The 20,746-nt window shown below is 54.8% G+C and overlaps 1 protein-coding gene across 1 annotated transcript in view; it reads left to right on the forward strand.

The window, feature by feature from the left end:
- Window positions 1–2,046: 2,046 nt before the first annotated feature.
- The window catches only part of RTN4RL1 (reticulon 4 receptor like 1), a 74,566-nt gene continuing 55,866 nt past the window's right edge, over window positions 2,047–20,746 (forward strand). The window contains exon 1 of the mRNA XM_086355579.1: window positions 2,047–2,531. Within this exon, the coding sequence (XP_086211705.1) occupies window positions 2,519–2,531 (13 nt within the window). The 5' untranslated portion in view covers window positions 2,047–2,518. The remainder of the gene's footprint in view (window positions 2,532–20,746) is intronic.

Raw genomic sequence — 20,746 nt, forward strand, 5'->3', positions numbered from 1 at the left:
CCCCCTGGCTGGACTCCAGAACAGCACCCAGCCCTCCAGAGGCCTGAAATAACTCTGCTTCTCACACTCACGCCCAGCCCCAGCCAACTTTGCCTAAGATACTGGAGATTGCAGGGCAGGGGGTCATAGGGAGGCGGCTTGGGGAGGTGGAAGGAGGTTTATCATACCCTGATGCAGGCTCATACTTCAGCACTGATCTGCTGTGAGATGCTGAGCGAGTTGCTCAACCTCCCTGACCTGGGTTTTACTGGCGGAGGGCCTCTGCAGCTCTGTGTCCTCGGAGTTCAGCTAGTGTCTGCCTGGCAGGGCTCAGACAGGATTGCTCAGTCCAGTCCTGCAGCTAGTAGAGGCTAAGAGAATGCCTTACCTGGGGTTTCTATTGCAAGATGGACCAATCTTCTTAATCTTCAGCACAAGCTCACTTTCTCACCTCCAAGCCATCTACACATTCCTTCCTGCCTGTCCTAGTCTTTCCCCTTCTCAGCCTGATGAATTCAGCCCTCAAGACCAATGGCACCTCTTCCGTGAAACCTTTTTGGATGGTCTTTCAGCCCCTTACAGAGCTAGCAGAGTCCCCTCCCACACTGCCTCTTCCTAGCACATTCTAAGATAGCTATGGGTCTTCCCCTACAGAAGCTTGCCATAAGCTTCTGAAAATCCAAGGCTTTGTTGTTGTTGTTCAGTCATTAAGCCACATCTGACTGTTTGCAACCTCATGGACTGCAGAATACCAAGCCTATGTAGTTAGCACAAACCTCAGTGTTGCTGAATGCATGTATGAGTGAATGAATGATACTGGCCTTCTTTTTGAGCTTCCTAACATGGCAAGTTTATCTCCAAGGAATCACACGACTCTCTCACTTCAGTTAGATCTCTGCTTAGATGTCACCTGCTCAGAGTGCTTTCCCTGATCCCCTCTTATCAGCTCCAGAACAAAACCTGACTTATTTTTTCTTCTTCCAAGCAAGATCTCATCTGGACTTTCCTAAATTGGTCCCTAATAACGGTAAATTTCACAAGGACAGGGACTTTGCCTTTTTCATTGACTGAATCCCGGAAGACTAAAGCTCTATACTGACAGTCCCTCAATAAATGTGCCTTTAATGGGTGACTTAGGCCACTCTTTTCCCCTGTTCAGGACCCCTCTTATCTCAGGCCAGTAGGGGGTGCCGGCCTCCACCAGGGACTGGTCCGGCCTTAACCTTCTTTAAGCTCAGCCCAACTGGTTCCCAGCTGGACCTGCTTTTTAGGCGGTGCCGCCTCCATTTTCCACGAAGCCCCAGGCTGGGTCTGTATAGACTGAGGGACAACAGAGTTCCCCCTAAGCCGAGATAGTCTGGCTGAGCCCCACATCGGTCTTTCCCTCGCTAGGATATGCAGCTGGGCCTCCCCAATGCTTGTTGCCAGGTCTAGACTAGCCAGGGGGCACATCGCACTCGCCTCCCCCCAAAAAAGAACAGTGTCCTAGCACTCGGGATGCGATGCGGCTGGGTTTGCTGGAGCTGTCCTGGGCAAGGAGGAGCCGTCGAGCCTCTGAAGAAGCGGAGTCGGCCAGTGAGGAGATGGGCAGGGGTGCGGGCTTGTAATCAAGGGCTCTGGGCGGCGGTCCTCGCATCCCAGCCGGTGGGCAGAGCGCACGCTTCCAGCCGCCTGTTTCGGTGACCTCCATCTGCGAAGGGCGCTCGCCCGGAGGGGGTGGGGCTGCGGGTGCAAGCTTCGAGAAGCCCGCGGAGCCCGGGAGGGACTCTCGAGTGGCCCGACGACCGGCCCGGGGACTGGGGCAGGTACTTGGACGGACGCGGGCCGAGGATCGTCCCCGGGGGCGGGAGCGGCAAAAACACCTTGGGAGGCGGCGCCGCGCGGCTGAGCGCCGCTGCCCTGGGAATAGGACGGCGCTCGGCACCGCGAGCTGAGAGCACTTTCATAAATTTTGTATGGGAGGCGCTCCGTGAGCGGGGGCGGGGAGCGCAGAGAGAGAGGGAGGGAGCTAGAGAGCGGGGGAGGGAGGGAAGGAGGAGAGGTGGGGGAAGCCGGGGGGAGGAAGGGAGGCGCCCCACTCCGCCGATCGCACGGTCCTGCAAACGCGCGCCGGGCGCTTTCCCCAGAGCTCGGTGGTGCGTGCGAGCGCCCTTTTGCAGCAGCCGCGGCGGCGGCGGCGACCCGAGGGGGCGGAGAGTAGGGGGCCGCGGCCAGGGGACCAGGGGGCGGCGTCCCCCCTCAAAACCGCCTGCAAAGTGCTCGAGGTTGCAGAAGCAGGCCGCCGGCTCCGCGGAGAAAGCAGCTCGCCCCGGGGGCTGCCGGGCAGAGCCGCGGTTGCCGGTGGGCGCCGGTGCCCTCGGCGTGGGGCTCGGGCTCACCATGCCCCTGTGGGGCCGGGCCGCCGGGCACCAGCGGATCCCCGGCTTGCCCCCGCCTCGACGCGCACGGATTAGCTGCAGCCGGCGCCCGACGATTTGAATCCGGACCCCGGGAGGGAGCGCGCCTAGGCCGACCTCGGAGTGGCGGCCCCGCGGCCAACATGCTTCGCAAAGGTGAGTTGGAGCCGCAGGGGCAAGTTGGAGTTGTATGCGCACGGGGCAGAGTCGCGAGCCTGGGAGCCACCCGAGAGCCGCCCGGCGCCGGGGCTCCCGGTCTGGGAAGCAGCTCTGGGAAGGCTAGCGGGCTTCGCGGGGACTCAGCCGCAGAGGGAGTGGTGCTGGGGGAGCTCGGCCCCCGAGGGGGGCTAGTAGCGAGACTCGGGATCTGCTCCCTGAACCCAGGGGCCAGGCCTAGAGATCTGGTTTGGCGAGGTCATTTGGAGACCACAGTGAACTACCTGTGATGGAAGGGGAGCCGGCCTCCTGGGACCTTAGCTTTGCCGGTATAAAGTTTTTCACTTGCAGCCTCCATCCCCCTCGCGGACCCACGCCGCCAGCTTCCGCCGCTTAGGCGGGGCCGGGTTCGACCCGCGCTCCGGTGCAGCCGGCGGTCAGGCGCCGCGCAGCCCGGGCGCTCACTCACCGCGCGTCCCGGCTTCCCAGGTGGGGCCCGGACGCGGGCACCTTCCCTGCACCGCGCTTTGGTGGTCCCCAGGGATGGGCTCTGGGCATCCAGCGGCCGAGGGTTGGTGGCTAGCGCCCGAGGTCCGGTTCCTCAAACTTTCCTTCTGCCTGGAGAGGAGGGATTGGAAGGCGGAGGCCGTGCCAGGAGCGTGCGCAGCCGGTGCCAGGCTTAACTTGAGGACAGCTGCCCCCTCCCCCCAACCACCACCTCACTACGACCCTCGGGCCGCCGGGCTCCTAGCAGAGCGCTGCAAAGTTGGCGCGGGCGCTGGGGAAGTCCCGCCGCGCCCCCACGTGGCTGCCGCGCGGGGAGCGGTCCCCAGGGCCCAGGGACGGCAGGTGACCACGCCGTGAGCCCGCGGGCTCCGCCACCCGCCGCTCGGGCCTCTGCGTCTACCTCTCTCACCTCCCAGGTCCGGGCGGGCTGCGGCGCCCCGCCGGGACCCCCTCGTCCCTGGCCCGGGCCGAGCGACCGGTGAGCCACCCGCGCCTGCGGCTGGCTGCCCCGGCCCTGCGGGAGCCGGCTGAGGTGGACCTCAGGTAGCGGAGGGGCCTGATCCCTGAGCTCCGCGCTCCAGCCTTAATCCGCCCCTGTTTCCATGGCAACAGACCGAGGTGTCGTAAGCACGGAATTCTGACCTCACAGTAGGATGGGAAAGGAGAAAATGGGCAAGGGGAGGTGACGCGAGGAGGGGGAAGCGAAGCCCAGGGATGGGCGGAGAGGAGCAGATGTGGGGGTGATGGAAGAGACCCCATAAGCTGGTGGGATAGGTGCGTGAAGAAACCACGTCTGCGCTGGAAGCCCTAAAGGCTGTGTGGCGGTCCTGGCTGGCTCAGGCCAACCGATGAATCTGGGTCGCCCCACTGTGTGAATAGCCACCAACTTGTGTGTGACTTGTATCCTCCACGTGGGTCAGTGCGGTGCAGGGTGGGTGAACGCTGACTGCCTTTCACTGTGGGTGGGAAGTCTCTGCGGCTGGTTGGAGACACCACTCCAAGGATACACTCCAATTCCTTTCCCCAGCTAGAAAGGGACCAAAAGTCTTTTCAGCACCCGCCATTGCTGGCCAGAGTGTGTCTGCACAGAGAAGGTGCCTTTTTTTTTTACAGATCTGGGCAGCCTGGACCTGGATCCTGCAAACTTGCCCCAGTGGGGAAGGCTTCCCAGGTAGTTCTGAAGGCCGCCATGTCCGGGCTGCAGGTCTGTGATGGAGATAATAGAGAGCAGCTGACATCTCATTTCCCTTTTGGTCTTTTGTCAGTTTACAGTTAAAAATGAGCCACGAAGCAGCCCACGCATTTTATTTATATGGTTGAGGTGTCCAGGGAGGCTTGAGCAGCCTCCAAGAGCCTTTTCTCCCATCCTCGCTAGCCAGAGACCCAGCTTGGGATGAACCCAGTGCATTCTGGGGCCTGCTCCCCAGCGGGAGGCTCCTTACCCTGCCCAAGAGATGGCCACTGGAGGCTTGGCAGTCACGTGTGTTTGCCACTTGGGCTATTTTTCCCTTCCTGCATAGCTCGGTTGGTGAGAGAGATTCTACCAATAAAGAGGTTTTCACCTGGATTGGCCGGAGGGAAGCAGAGCAGAGAAGTCCTTTGCTGCCCTGGGCCATTGTGTGGGCAAAGGGCTTTTATTTTGGTCCTAGTCTGGGTAAATCTCTCCCTTGGCCCCTGATCCTGGTCACCAGGATTGGTCTCTCTTGTGCATACATAACACAGGGCACTCAGATTTTCTGTGTGGATTCTAGGTATGTGCCCAGAGACAAAGATATGCCTGGGGCTGGTGGCAAGAGAGGTGGCCATTGAAGTTTCTGCTTCTCGAGTGTTCCCAAAAGCTCCTGGCAAAAATGTCATAGGATGAAAAAAAAAAGGTCATAGGATGGATTCAGGTATTTGTCGCAATTTCCCTGCCCATCAGATGCAGAAACCTACCTAGGGTCCTGGCCCTGGGGGAAGTTTCATAGTTTAATTATGACTTGGAAAAGGGTTTGAAAGATGATGAGAGAGTAGCCTTTCCTAGATCCCGGGAGGAGAGAGGACCGTGAGCCCTACATATCCTGCGGAGAAACCCCAAAGAAGGAAGAAGGTAAGAGTAGGCATAGGACCACAAGGGTCACGTCTCTGATTTCTGGTTGTCCTATGACAGTTAATACGGTGTTGTCCCTGGGCAGGACATTTTAAGAACTGGGGGTGCTACCTTGCATCTCTTAATGAACAGACTCTCCTGGCCACAGCCCCACCTCTGTGAACCTGAACATCCTCGAGTCCTCAGTGGATCTTGCTGCTGACTGCGTTGGTAGCTGAAGGCTTCAGCAGCTGCCCTGCTGGCTTTTCCATCTCCCAGCCTAGCCTGGCAGAACCGGGGATATAAAAAGCAAATCTCTGGTCAGAGATGAGAGGCAGGCAGGGCAAGTGAGGCCCCGAGCCACTCAGCACCATCTAGGAAGGAAGAGTGGCCTGCTGGGTTTTTGCTTGGCCAGAAGTGGCCTGCTTAAGGTCAGGATCTATGGTTTTCATTTTTAGAGCTATAAAAAACAGAATGCCAATCAACAGCCTCTGGGTGAATACAAAACCTTTCCTTAAAGTTTTTGTCTTGTTAAGCAAGGAAATAGAGTGCCAAATAGGCTTTGTTAAGTGGCAGTCTAATTAATAATTTAAAATCGTGTAGCTGTCTTTCATTAGAATTTATCTGTACATCAACCACAAAATCAGTCAAACACACTCATTTATAAGTTAATGCCATCCCTGAATAATTCAGCAAGAGCTAGATTAAGGCCTACAACCCAATAAGATGCATTTTGTTCTTTTGGTTTCCATAGCCAGATGGGCTGGCCTGGTGGCTGGATTGGGTCTCTTTTGTGGGAAGAAGGGAAGGTAGGAGGCAGAAGGGACCATGGGGTTGTCAGATGCTTGGTTGATTTGCATTCAGAGGTCCCCTAGGGAATCAGAGAGTCTCCATGTGTCCAGGTATAAGCAGGCTCCCCTTAGAGCTGTTAGTGTTGTGGCCCTCCTTAGCCCCAACAGTGAAGGGAAATGGAGAGTGTTCCACAGCCAGCCAAGACATTCCCCTTTCTACTAGAGGAAGTGTAGAGAGGGGAATTACAAGAGCCCTGTGTAGAGGGATGAGTTACAAGCCTTTTTAGCCCAAATCTAGGTACAGAAGTGGAGTTCCAGTCTTCCCAGCACAAGTCTGTCCCATTCAAGGAAAGCAGCCCAATGAAACCAGTTACACTTAGAGAGTTTCCTTAACTGGGAGCTTCTGGACTGCTTTTCCCCTCAAAGTTCCTGGTCCTTACACCAGCAAAGAGAAGCCAGGATGAGGAATTTTGAGGAAGCACCAGGTCACCTCAACAGAGAGAAGAGGCATAGTGGCTAAATAAAGTCCTTGAATGCATTTCTCACCAGTAGCCAGAATAAAAGCAAGGAAAGAAATGCAGTGCTCCCCGTTTGTGAGCTAAGACGATGTAGAAAATGTGTTTTGGTTCCGCCCCTGTCATGCCAGCACGAGGCCAACTCTTCACCGCAGTTTCCAGGTCTAGTTGCTGCAGAGGAACTGTTCAAGACCCAAACTCCAGCGTGGACGCACTGACTCCTCTACTGCAGGAACGAAACCGAGTTTCTGATCTCGGACTCAGGCTGCTAAGCTCGACCCCCACTGCCCTGGAGGGTACAGTGGCTCTGTTTTAGGAGACCAGGTGGATAACCAGAGCAGACAGTGGACTTGACACGGGGAGAGGTTCTTAGCCAAGTCTGAAGCGAGGAAGTCTCATTAGGAAATGGAAAAGACAGGGGAGGCTGGTAGGCCTGTTTGCCCCCTGACCTGTGGCAGAGTTGACAGCAGATGGGATCTAGGAGGGAGGCTTGTGGGGGGGTGAGTCCAACTCCAAGCTTTGAAGTCAGGGCCTGAGAAAGGACAGAGCAGAAGTTCACTCTCTGGAGATGAGAAGGAGGGGGCAGGCCTGCTGAAGGATGTCAAGAACGGATCTGTTTGGTGCCATCTGCAGCGAAGTAGTGGTTAAGGTTAAAGCAGAGAGGAGATGACAGGGAGGGAACAGATGGCCGAGGAAGCAAAATAGCTGGCAAACAGGAACAGAGCCTCCAGGGACAGCAGAAGGCAGGACCTCCATGCAGAATGCCGGAAGCGGCCCTTTCCTCGGGGTGCACTGGCCAGGCCACCTGGGTGGAAATGAGTCTGACAGAGGAGTGATGCAGGCACCCCAGGGTGAGGGCTTCCTCGAGGCTTGGGAGGAGACCTCACATGTGCTTAGTCGCTCAGTCATGTCCAACTCTGTGGCTCCATGGGCTGTAGCCCACCAGGCCCCTCTGTCCATGGGATTCTCCGGGCAAGAATACTCAAGCAGGTTGCCATTTCCTATTCAAGGGGATCTTCCCTGACCCAGGGGTCAAACCCATGTCTCTTGCATCTCCTGCATTGGCAGGCAAATTCTTTACCGCTAGTGCCATCTGGGAAGCCTAAGAGAACACTTAGGGAGACGTCAATCCCAAGGCGAAGCGGGGGTCCAGAAGCAGGGGCCTCCTTGGATGCCGTTGAACTGGGGTGAAAAGGTACAGTCGACTTGGGGTCCATCACTGGAGCAAGGGGAGGCCACTGTGGTCCGATCACGCCTGGCCAAGCCTGCTGGGAGGAGGCATGGATGCGAGCAGGGAATGGGCAGCAGAGAATGGACTGTTCTTCCTCACCTGCCTTGAATCCAATCCCACCGGACCCTGTCCACATGCTGACAATAGTGGCTTATAATTAGTGACGGGCCAAGCTAAGTGGACTCCATGCCTAGCCTCAGGTGGTCTCCACAACCACCCTTCGAGATCAGTCTGTGCTCGTCCCTGCCATACAGATAAGGAAACTGAGGCGCAGACCAAATGAACTCCCTGACTCTGGTCACCCAGCTGGCACACTGTGTCAGGATGCCACCCCAGGTCTGTCTGCCACCACGCTCTTTGCCTCGCTCTCTTAACCTCTCAGCTCCACTGCCTCACACGCCCATGTGCCTTGATTTATGTGACATTTGTTTTGCGAGGTGCCGGGCACTGCTGAATCTGAATCACTCGAGTCTCATTACAGAGTTCCCTGGTAGTTCCCGTGCACTCTTCTTCTGGTGTTCCTCCAGGAACGTCTCTGGTTGGGACCTGGGGCTCCTGAGACCCCAAACCCCTCTCTCAGTTGCCCTCCTCTACCCTGTTCCCCCACCCTTCTCTCCCCTACTGCTTCCTGCACTGCTGTCTTCATTGCAGACAGAGATCAGACAATGAAGCATCCTGTCCGCTCTCAGGCCCTTCAGGAAGGCGGGGCCCTGGCTTATCAGGGGGCTGGGCACTCTGCATATGTTGCTCTCCAAGGCTCCCCTTCCAGGCTGTCCTGGTGGAGCAGCTAACACAGCCACACCCGAGAATGGTTGGTGACTGGGGAGCAATAGCCCCAGGAGGTGGCACTTGGCAGGCTGGATGAGGGGCCGGCGTCCCTCCACCTGGCCCACCTCCTCTGGAGAGTTCCCATGGCCCAGCCCTGGCCAGTCAGCTGGGCAGTAACCGCAGGTCCTCCACACAGGGTTTCTCCTGCCCACTTCCAGCCACGGATGTGTACCCGAGAGACCCATTCTTCCTGCAGTTTGGAAAAGAAAAGAGAAGGCGGAGAGTCTAGTGGATCTCATCTTGGGTGCAGAAGAGCACATTCCCACCTCTCAAGGAGGAGCGCCCCTCTCCTTGGTGGGGGCAGGACGGGGTGTCAGAGCTAACAGATTCAGCAGGGTGCTTTGGAACCTGTGATTATCCTCTAATCAGTCAGTGAAGCTGGGATCCAAACCTGCAAACGTCCCCTGCTAGGTGATTCAGAAGAGGGGCTGTGGAGGCCTCCAGGCCCGCCCAGCAAGAGAGTTGCCACAGTGCTGTGTGTGTGTGTCTGCGCGCAGAACCACACCTGGGGAGCGTGCAACAGGTTCCAGGAGTGCTCGCCAGAGGCCCCCGGGTGGCAGAGCTGAGCTTCCCGGGTGCCTAGGTTGGCACTCCCTCCACTGGGACCACCGGCAGCACGAGCGGCTGGTGAGCCACTCAGTGGGGGCCCCCTGGGAGTGGGCGGGCGGGCCAGCACTGTGCGTGCCACATGTCGGGAACAGAGCTCCAGTGGGTACGTGGCTCGCCCACCCACACAGGGGGATGGGCACGACTTGTCATCATATGTCTGCCAAGGGACACAGGACCGCAGCCCTAGGAGATGAGGCCTCCTGGTAGCTCCCTGGGCTGATTCCACAGGGCAGTGGCTCTGTGGTCGGGGTGGATTTGCAGGAAATGGAGCAAAAAATTCTTCCCCAAGTCAGGAGGAAAGCAGAGTTCCCAACTCTCAGCCCACAGAGGTGGCATGAGAGTTGCTACTGCCTCTGAAATTGTTGGAAGCAGGGTTCGGCATCTCTCTCTCCGGGCACCTGAGCCAATGCATGCATCATGAAGGGGGCTTTTATGCAGAGATTCATGAGGCCCTAGGGGGAAAATTGGCATTCTTCTTACGATGATTTATTTATAGGGCGATTGGATGATGGGGATACGGAGGCTAAGGTGCCTCCATTAGTGAGAAGCGCACAAGGCAGGAAGCCTTGCTCTGCCTTTGACATTTCAAGAGGCGACTCCTACCAGGGAGCTGCTTTTTCTTTTAGAAGGTTTTACCTTTAATGTTCTATTCATGGCCTTGTCTGAGCAGGCTGGGAGGAGGTAGGAGTAGGCGGTGCGGGGGGCTTTGGGGGAGACAGGCCGGGGTCGGTCACTCAGTGGCCAGCGTGGGGCGGCCGGGGCAGGCTGGGCACGGGGCGAGAGCTGTGGTCACGGACTGGCAGCCCGCCGGCCAGCACGCCGGCCACCTCCGCGGCCTGAGCTGCAGGCGGCCGGCCACGCAGTGTTTACTCTGCTGTCTGTCCCTGTTTTCCCTGGCCGCCCGGCTCCACCGGCAGCAGCAGCCTTTCACAATCCTGGCTCTGGCCTGGCCAAGGCCCTTTTCTCGCTATGGACTCTGGGGCTGTGGACAGAATCCCAAACTTGAAGCCCCGGGGCTGGATTTGCTTCCGTCTCTGTGACTGACTCACTAGGACCCCGGACGCTGGGCCTCAGTTTCCCCATGTGTCATATAATCAGATTGATGATTTGGCAAATGTTTTGGCAGTAGGAGAGTTTCTTCAAATGATGTCCAGTGTCAGAGCCCAGAATACAAAGCAGATAGCTCAGGTGGCCCTGGTCACACCTGGCTCAAGGGGCCTCCTCCTCTGGCCTTACTGCTGCCCTGGAAGCTCCTCCAGTTTGGGGGCTGGGGAGTCCCCTGTGGTCCCCCACTAGCAAGCAGTGCAGGCAGGAAGGCCACTGGCTGTGTCATGTGCTGTGTGCTGACCCAGAGGACACCACACTGCCCAGGCCTGGGTTGGAGCTCGCTCTCGTGCAGTGGGACTTGGACTCCTTGTGACCATTTAGCTCGCTGGGAGAAGCTGTCTACACTTGGAGTCCGCTTACCCTTACCTACCGCTCACCCCTCAAAGAGAAGAGATTCAGCGGTCACTCCATTGCCACCCCTCTGGCCTGACACTGACCCTACTGGACATTTTCCTCATCTCGCCTGACCTGGTGACCCTTGACTATGTTTTCCATAGTTTCCCTCGACTTCCCCGATGGCGGCTCCCCTGGTCTTTCTCCTGCTTCTGTGCCTCCTTCTCAGCCTTCCTTGCCAGCTTCACTACCGCCTGCCATCCTTCCAGTGTGGTGCCTCCTGGGGGCATTGCCCTGGGCCTGTCTTCTCAGGGTGTCAGCTCAGCCCTGGGGACGTCAGCTTGTCTACAGCTGCAGGGTCCATTTACTGACCGCTTCCCCTCCACATCTTATCGAGAGCCAAGATGTTCCTTCTGATCTCCAGGGCCATCCATCCAGCTGACCCCCCACCCCCAGATGTCTCCACTGCAGCCGCACAGGCCCCTCAAACCTGGCATGTGTGAAACGATGCTCCTACTTCGACCCTGAGCTCTGAGCACCCTTACTTCTTCCCCATTTCTCCCATTTCAGCATGTATACCACCATCCTGGAAGGTACCATCAGTCGGAGAACTGGACTCACAATGAGCCCCTCACCTCAGCCCACCACTCCCCACAAGTCCATCGAGCAGTGATGCCCCTTCTCCCTCAGCATCCTTTGCACCTCCCTTCCCTGCTTCCACCCTAGCCTTTGCCACCATCCTCTCCTGGACCACACCAGCAGCCCCCCTGCGTCTACTCCTGCCTTCACCCCATCCAGCCTTCACATGGCGGTCAGAGTCTACAGTGCGACAGGATCTTGTCCTTCCCTTGTTTAAAAACCTTCAGTGATTCCTTGTCTCTCAGGGGCTAGTCTAGACGTCCCAGCTTGGCAGTCAATCCTCTTCTCTTGTCCCACCTACAGCCCCACTAAGCTCTCCTCTCCCCACTCTCCGCTTTGAACTCTGAGGTCCAGGTCTAATCACCTTCTTTCAGTCCCCCAATGGAATTGTTCTCTCTCTGTCTCATCTCTAAAGATTTGCACAAGCACCCACTGTTGCCCAGAACACTCCCTGCTTCCTTCTTTGCCTTCACGCTCATCCTTCAGGATTCAGCTTACACGGCACTTCCGCTCGGAAAACTTACCCGGGCTAGGGGAGTGGTCCTCAGTGTCCCACTGTTCCCTGTACCCCGGTCAGAGTACTCAGTTTATTTTATTGCAATTACCTGTATGTCATTAGCCTTCCCCACTGGATGGCAAGTTCCATGAGGAAACAGCTTCCTCTTTACCCGCCTCCCCAACCCTTCCAGATCTGTTCTCCACTCTTCTCCACGTGCTGTCTGTCCCAGGAGTTTGTTCTGTTGAAGTTTAGCCATGAGCTTCCAGTCGAGTTCAACCGATGGGTGGGTCACAATGGACTCTGTGTCCCTCCATCACGGGTCGGCCAAAGTTTCTCCCAGAAGTACAGCCTGAGACAAGGGTTCAGGTGCAAGTCTCTATTTGGGAAGGATCCTAGGGAACACACGGAGAGGAGCATGGAAGTGAGACAGGGAAGGGAAGAAGCCAGTGGCAGCTGTGCTGCCTGAGCTCTGAGCACCCTCACCCTTCCCCATCTCTCCCATTTCAGCTTCTGCACCGCCATCCTTACAGGCACCATCAGTCGGAGAACTGGACCCACGGATGAGCCCCTTACCTCACCCCACCTCTCCCAGAACTCAGACCCACTGGGGAATTTCAGATACAGTCTAGAACATGCACCTCAAAGTTATTTCACCCCAAGGGGAGGGAGCTGGGTGTTTATACACAACTCTGGTCCCTCACTGGGTGAGTGTTGTTCCCCTGAAGGGAGCAAAGAGAGTTTCCGTGCTAGAGAAGGCCCTCAGGCAAAGGAATGCAGGTTCTGGCAGTTGGATGTCAGTCTGGTTTGTGCTGAACCAGTGAAAGTTCTCCCAGCAGCTCTGTCTCCGCGCTCGGTAAGAGCTTCCTCCCCTCACTCCGCCCCAGGGATGGGGAGTTGGAGGGATGGGGGAGTTGGAGTTAGGGGAGGGGGTGCCATGGGAGGAGGGAGGGGGCTGGAAAAGACATTATCTATTAGGGTTTCCTGGGGCTTCCCTGGTGGCTCAGTGGTAAAGAATCCGCCTGCAATGCGGGAGACCTGGATTCGATCCCTGGGATGGGAGGATACCCTGCAGAAGGAAATGGCAACCCACTCTAGTATTCTTGCCTGGAGAATCCCCGTGGACATTGCTTGGTGGGCTACAGTCCATGGGGTCGCAAAGAGTTGGACGTGACTGAGACTAAGCATGCAGCACAGACACCCACTGTTCTCATCATCATTATGTACTCATCAAAGTACTCAGTCTGACAGTGTTCTGTTTTTCCTACCAGGACCCGACTGAATACAGCATCCTGCAGAAAATAAAATGTAGCGGGAATATGACATTGGGTAAACAGTATTGAATCAATAACTAATGTCGTGTCTTTATGAGTTGACTAGCGATGTTGATTGAATGACTGTACACTACGCTGGAACACAAGGAACTTAGTATCGAAACCCAATTTTTAAATTGCTCTGTAACTGCAAGAAAAATTAAATCATGATAACTTAGGGCTTAAAAAAAAAGAGAGAAAAAAACTTTATATTAGGAACTAGGAGAAATTTTTTTTTCTTTCCTTTTTTCTTTTTATTTGTCAGTGTTAATTTTTATTTATTTACTTTTGGCTGTGCTGGCTCTTCATTGCTGCACAGGCTTTTCTCTAGTTGCGGTGAAGTGGGGGCTCCTCTCTAGTTGCGGTGCATGGGCTTCTCATGGCGGTGGCTTCTTTTGTTGTGAAGCACAGACCCTAGGGAGCAAGGGCTTCAGTGGTTGCAGCACATGGGCTCCGTTGTGGCTCCCAGGCTCTTGAACACAGGCTCGGTAGTTGTGGTGCCTAGGCCTAGCTGCCCTCAGTATGTTGGATCCTCCTGGATCAGGGATCGAACCTGTAGCTCCTGCATTACCACTGAGCCACCAGGGAAGCCCCAATATTACTATTTTTTTAGTGAGGAGGGTGGAGAAAGGTGTCTCACACTTTTCTCTGTGCAATGCCTCATTAAGAGCAGAAAAGGCAGGTAGTATTAGCCCCAAGTTACAGATGAGAACACTGAGGCACAGAGGGGCCACTGAGCTCATCAGGGCCTAGGGCGGTTGCTGCCTCACTCCAGCCCAGCTCCGCACCTCTGTAGGAGGAGGCCAACAGGCAGAGGAAGACTGGGCAGCCGGGCCACAGAGGACTTCCAACAGGGCAGGGGCTGTGCTGGGGGAAGAGGCAGCACTCTCGCTCAAAAAACTTTAGGGCTGGACTTGGCAGGTTGTATGGAACAAAATTTGCACTATTGATTCCGTGGCAAATGGAAAACCTCTCGTGGACATTCTGGGCTTCAGAGATCTGAAATGTTTAAATAAGGCTGGACCGAACATGAGGAGATAAAATTGCCAGGCCAAGCTGAGCTCAGATGGTGCCTGGGGTGAGAACACGCTGCCTCTTTTGCCTTCTCTCCCGTCTGTGAAAATGACTTTTTCTTTGAACCACTTCCTCTCCTTGCAGGGAGGGCTCCCGGGTTGCTGCCCAAGCCTGTGGTAGATACAGAATCTCTGAGCAGGGGAGAGAGGCTGGGACAGTCCACAGGGCCACGCTCAGAAGAATACACCAGCCCAAAGGGGAACTGTACCACCAAACTGTGGGGCGGCAATTGGCCCCGGGGCTGCCTCGAGGTAGCAGTGCTTATCATCTCCCTGTAATTGGCCCACTGCCCCTGGTGGGCTGGTATTTCCACCTTCAGTGAACAAATGTGATTACAGCGATTCAAGATATCTCACTGGAAATGGGGAATTATTGCAAAGAGATGCGTGACCTGGACTCTAGAAACCTCCACGAAAGGGGGTCCCTTTAAGAAGGAGCAGCCTCTGTGTGATCCCCCTCATGGACTCCTCTTCTACTCAAGCCAGCTATTACTGCCCCCACCCCACTGTCCCCACTGTCCGCACTCATGACTTTTCACTTCTCATCAGGCCCGATATGGCCACCCAGGGTGGCTTCTTCCTCCTCTTCTTTTTTAAAAATTTACTTATTTGATTTATTGGCAACACACAGGATCTTTGCTCTTCATTGCAGCATGTGCGATCTTTTAGCTGTGGCATATGGGATCTAGTTCCCCAACCAGGGATTGAACCTAGGCCCCCAGAATTGGGAATACAAAGTCTCAGCCACTGGGCCACCAGGGAAGTCTCTGGGCTGCTTATTCTTCAAGACGGCCTTTCACCCCTCTCCTCCCACCACTTAATTGCCCCACATCCTTGGTATTCTCAGCTTTATTTATTTAGGCCATGCCGTGCGGCGTGAAGAATGTCAGTTCTCCCACCAGAGATTGAACCTGCAATGGAAGTGTTGAATCCTAACCACTGGACCACCAGGGAATTCCTATTGGTATTCTCAGCTTTATTTCCCAGAAGGAAGACCCCAGCTGAACCAGCCATGTTTTTCCGTGTCAGACCATGGATTATCTGTCCATAGATGAGCTGGACATCTTTTATCGTGTCAGCCAAGAGAGGTTTGGGAGGGCTCCCTCAGTTTGATAAACATTAAACATTTATTGAGTGCCTGCCTTCTGCTGGCTTGGCCCTGAGGATGAAGCAGTGAACAAAAACCAAATCCGCTGTTCTCATGAAACTTCCATTCTAGTGGGGAGAACAGACAATAAATGAGCAATCGGAGACTTAGCTGGTGGCCCAGTGGTTAAGAATCTGCCTGCCAACACAGGGGACCCAGGGTTCAACCTCTGGTCTGGGAAGATCCCACATGCCTCGGAGAAACTAAGCCTGTGGTTCAGTTGTTCAGTCATGTCCGACTCTTTGCAACCCCATGGACTGCAGTACATCAGGCTTCCCTGTCCTTCACCATCTCCTGGAGTTTGCTCAGACTCGTGTCCATTGAGTCGTTGATGCCATCCAACCATCTCATCCTTTGTTGTCCCCTTCTCCTTCTTGCCTTCAATCTTTCCCAGCATCATGGTCTTTTCCAGTGAGTCAGCTCTTCACATCAGGTGACCAAAGTATTGGAGCTTCAGTTTCAGAATCAGTCCTTCCAGGGAATATTCAGGGTTTATTTCCTTTGGGATTGACTGGTTTGATCTCCTTGCTGTCCAAGGGACTCTCAAGAATCTTCTCCAGCACCACAGTTTGAAGGTATCCATTCTTCAGTGCTCAACATTTTTTTATTGTCCGGCTCTCATATCCATATATGAATACTGGGAAAGCCATAGCTCTGACTATATATGGACCTTTGTAGGCAAAGTGCACAACTACCAAGTACGCGAGCTTCAACTACTGAGCCCATGCACCCTAGAGCCCGTGCTCTGCAGCGAGAGAAGCCACCACTCACTGCAATCAGAGAAAGCCCACATGCAGCAACGAGGACCCAGCACAGTCAAAAAATAAGTAAAAAAAAAAAAAAAAAACACCCAACAACAAAACTGCCGATCAACTATACTCTGTTAGGTGGGCGTAGGTGCTTAGAAAAAGAAAAGTAACAGAGGGTTCATTAAAGAACAGAGGGTGACCAGAGAGCTGTTATTTTAGAGAGTGGCTAAGAAGTCTTTCTGATAAAGTGACATTTGAACAGAAGCCTAAGGGAAGTGAGGGAAGGCTCTCTTTCGCTACCAAAGCTGCTTCTGCTTGGGAAAACCTCTCGAGATGGAGGAAGCAGTGAGTGCAAAGGCCTGAGGCAGGAGTGCGCTTAACACAATGCCTGCTGCCTTGGGGGCTGGAGCTGTGAGCAGGGCACACTTTCTGAGATGAGCCCGTGGAATAGTCTCGGGTTCCTTTGGAGAGGACCAGAGCATCAGGGTCAGCCCAAGCCCATCAGTCACTTGGCCAAGGGGGAGGAGCCAAAACCCAGACCAAAGAGACAGCTACAGCGGATGGGGAGGAGGAGTGGTGGGTCTTGGGCCCCTCCTTCCCACTGAGGTCAGACAACCTCTCCTCCTTGGCTCCTAATGAGGTTCAGGCACAAGGTCCGAGGTCAGTTCCCATAAGACCTTGCCTTTTACACAGAACTTAGTTTTCTGTAGTGTCATCTTTTTCACCTGCTGCCTCATTTATACAGAAAACTTCTCTCCCCAGAGTAACATTTTTGAACTTCGCAACTAATGCGTACACATGGCAGAAAACACTGGAAACCCACAGATTGGCAAAAAGAAGAAAATCACTGTAACCCCACAACCCAAAGAGTGGGAACGCTTACCCCTCCCAGGGTGTTTGGTGCGTCCTTCCTTCTACTGCATGAAATGTGCCCCGTCTGGATGAATTAACAGTAGTTCTCAAATGCCTTTCTATTGAATGGCTGCAGAAGGTGCCTCATCTGACTGCCTGTCCTCTGGCTTGCGTATGGAGGCTGTTTGCTGCTTTTTGCTGTTGGAGACCATGCCACAGCCTGCATCTTTGTATATGCCTTGGTCCATGTGCTGTGTGGGCCTCTGGGCAGGAAAAGAGAAGGGTGAAAGGTCAAGGGCTTCCTAGGGAAGCCATCCTGGGAGGTCAGTAAAGTCCCATAGGTAGGTGGGCTTGACACTACCCCAGGCAGAAGACAGCCAGACCCTAAGTCTTCTGGTTATTCGGAGAGGAGGGTGTGTGTGTGTGTGTGTGTGTGAGTGTGTTGGGGCCATGGACATAGAACAGATCTCCAGTGAAGGGGGCTGTGAGCACACCAGAGGGGGAAGATGAATAGAGGGCACTGGTTTTCCTTGCACTTGGGGTGGCTTGTGGCACCAAAAACTCCTGAGGGTGGAACATGAGAAAGGGCAGGTCCCTAGCTTCCGATCTGGACCAGGGAATTGGTGTGATTTTTATAGATTTGCAGGCTCTTTGGTGCTAGAAGAGACCTTATAACTCAGCTGAGAAAAATCGACGCCCAGAGAGCCCACGTGGTTTGCCCAGCATCACACAGCATCAGGTTGCTGCGTCCCAAAGCTGGTCCACAGCACACTGGCTGGTAAGATTGGTTCCACGCCCCTCATCTGTCCAGGAGCCCTAAGCCAGTCTTTCCCTGTACCTCTGTTTCAGAGGGGCCCTCGGTGGTGACCTCTGCAGCTATGCTCGTGGCTGTCCTTGCTCAGTGGAGGCTTGCTTCCGAAAGATGAGTCTGGTGGGCAGAGCTCAGTCCAGGGGTCAGCAATCGAGCCCTTCACCTCCAAGCATGTTGGATCTGGTCAGACCCAAGTTCAAGTCCTGGGAATGATCTTATTTCTCTGAGCTTGACTTATTCCATCTGTAAAATCGGGCTACTAAGAGTACCTGTCTTGGAGGGTTGTGAAGCTTAAGTGAGATGACGCTGATGAAGTTCGTGGCACTTTACTATGACCCAGAATGGGAGTTCAACCGATGCGGCCGGAGTATGAGCAGCGTGAATGGTAACTCCCTGTGCCCTCCTTCCTGCAGCTCAGAACTGGCCGCCCTCTGAAACTTTGCCTCTCTGTGTCCAGGGCTGAGTCCTCGTGAGTGGACAAAGTGACACAGGCCAGCCCTGGCCAGTGGGAGGAGTCTCAGGGATGGGTCACCTTGTTTGGGGGAGACTGGGTATGTCCTCAACTTCCCGCCCCCTCTGCCTAGAGTCTGGGGGAAGCCCCATAAGGCAATGCAGGGGACGGGGCTTTGCAAAGCATCCCCATGGGGTTTTCACTGGCTCAGGAAAGTAAGAAGAGGTTGAAAGCCTCCCCAGAAAACTGGGACATCATCCACCAGCCACCGGCTCTGACTTCTCCTCAGCTCTTTCTTCCTTCCCTCCAAAGCAGGTTCTCCCTGATCAGAAAGGAAAACCCGGCCCCCGCTCAGTGACTCTGTCTCTTGGCCTATGAGACACGTCTTCTTGCCTGCTTCTTCTCAAAAGTATCCCTGGTCTGCTCCCATTTGCCTACTGTCTTTGTATATCGAGCTGAGTAGCTGGGAGCCGAGGCTATGGAGCCAGGCGGGCGGGAACCAGGGCCCTGCTCTGCCACTTACCAGCTGCCCGACCTTGGGCAGTTGCTTTTAATTCTCTGGGCCTCGATTTCTTCATCTGAAAACTGGGGCTAATGCCAGCTGCCTCTCGGGGTTCCAAGAAATCGTGACCAGGTAGGTGGAAAGGGCCTGGGAAGGGCCTTCCTGGCAGGTAGCAATGCTGCTCTCCTGCCTTCATCAGCTCCGTCTGTTGGCCAACGGTCCTTGACTGAGGCCGACTGTGTGCCAGGCTCTGCGAGTGTTCAAGTACCAAAATGAATGCCACGGTCCGCTTCCCAGTGGCTTTTTCTCTTGGTCTTTTTCCTCATTGTAGATCCCCCCTCCTCTTCCTCTTTATTTATTTTTTTCTCTGTTTAGGGCCCCATCTGGCCCTGATGTGGAATCCACAACAAAAGAGGTTGGGGGTGTATACCTGACCGGGGGCTCAGGCCTCAGTTTGCCCTACAGGATGCCTCGCATCTTTGTACCAAGCTGGTGGCCTGCCCCAGCCCCCTTTTCAATAGGCTGATCCGGCCCTGGCAAGAGAAGGGTGTGTCTGGGGAGCTGGCAGTGCCCCTGGGCAAAGCCCTCAGAAGCCTGGGGCAAGAGCTGTCACCTCCTTCACAGAAGAAGCAGAATCGATTTCTCTCTCTCTCTCCACTCCCTCAAAAAGAGCAGCAATGAGGGAAGGGGCGGGAGTGGGGGCTGAATGGGTGGAGGGTTTGCCTGAGAGATCAGCCGGGGACACATGCTTGCCTGGGCCCAGCCCCTGCAGCCCCAAATGAGGGCACAGATCTTTCTCTTCCACACCCTCTCCTCCACTGAGAAGGGGCCCGGCTCCTCCCAGTACTTGGGGTACAGAGGCTCCCTGCTCACAGGCTCTTCCCAACCCTCTGGGAACTGGCCAGGGAGGTTTTTTTTTTTCTCCCACTAACAAGCTCACCACATTACAAGCATTACAATTTCAACAGAAATAACCAAAAAAGAAAAAGAGAGAAAGAAAAGGGAAAGAAAATAGTCCTTGCACAAATACCACTGCAGTGTCTGCCAGGACCTAAGATCTGGTACTATCTATTTTTTAATAATTGAGGGTAATAAATATGTATTTCTTTCTCCTCACCGTACCCCCCGCCCCATCCTCCGCAGCTTGTCAGCTCCCTGCGTCTCTCCTCTGATCAGACCAAGTCTTCCCCAAGCAAAAAAAAAAAAAAAATCCTTTAAGCAAAAAGGATTAAAGCCTTGAAAGTAGGTCTGCCTGAGCTCTTCTCCTCCCGCCCCCTCCCCCAGGGTTGGTGGAGAAAAGCCCCTCAGGGGACAGGAAGGGTGAACAGGAGGCGGGCTCATGCTGCAAGACCCCGGTGGGGGCCTCAGGAGCTGAGGGTCACACCGGCTCCCTCCCTGCAGCCCAGCCCAGCCTTCCACTGGTCTCTGAGGAGGGGCTAACCTGAGAACTAGGGCCCCCCTGGCCCCCACAGTATAAAACATAGAACAGAGGGCTTCAGTCTCTGTTCCAGCTTGGCTTTGCGACCCGGCTTTGTGCTTTAGGGTCCTGTGTGACCTTAGAGTGAGCACCTGAGCCTCAGTTTCTCCATCTGTAAAATGGGAATAAATAGTACCTACCTCACAGAGGATGGAATAAAATAAAGATAGCCCAGTGCCTAGCACATGGCAAATACAAAACAAAATTATTATTTTTATCCAGTTCTTCTCAGACACAGAAAGTGTTAAAAAGCAAGTGTCAGTCACTCAATTGTGTCTGATTCTTTGAGAACTCATGGACTGTATAGCTCGACAGGACAGGCTCCTCTGTCCATGGAATTCTCCGGGCAAGAATACTGGAGTGGGTAGCCATTCCCTTCTTCAGGGGATCTTCCCGACCCAGGGATCGAACCCTGGTCTCCTGCACTGCACGCGGATTCTTGCAGAGAGCAGTCTGTAATCTCCCCCATCCTAGTGGCCCTCCAGTTTGCAAGGGCCTGCTAGGCACACTGGTTTTTCATGCATCATTTCTAGAACCCCAAGAAGAGGGGGTTGAAACTGAGGCTGGGTGGTGTGGTTAGGAGCCTTGCCTAAAGCTAGTGGATCAGAAGAAATAGAACTGGAACTCCAAGTAGGGCTTGCATCCCATCCCCCATTCTGGTCCTGCCAACCTTTCCTCCAGTGCATGTGACTTCTGAGAGGGCAGCCAGTATCCCT

The sequence above is a fragment of the Bos grunniens genome, chromosome 19 (genome assembly GCF_055505025.1).
Source record: "Bos grunniens cultivar Pamir isolate PY7600 chromosome 19, Bosgru_T2T1.0, whole genome shotgun sequence".
In the NCBI taxonomy this organism is placed as follows: Eukaryota; Metazoa; Chordata; class Mammalia; order Artiodactyla; family Bovidae; genus Bos; species Bos grunniens.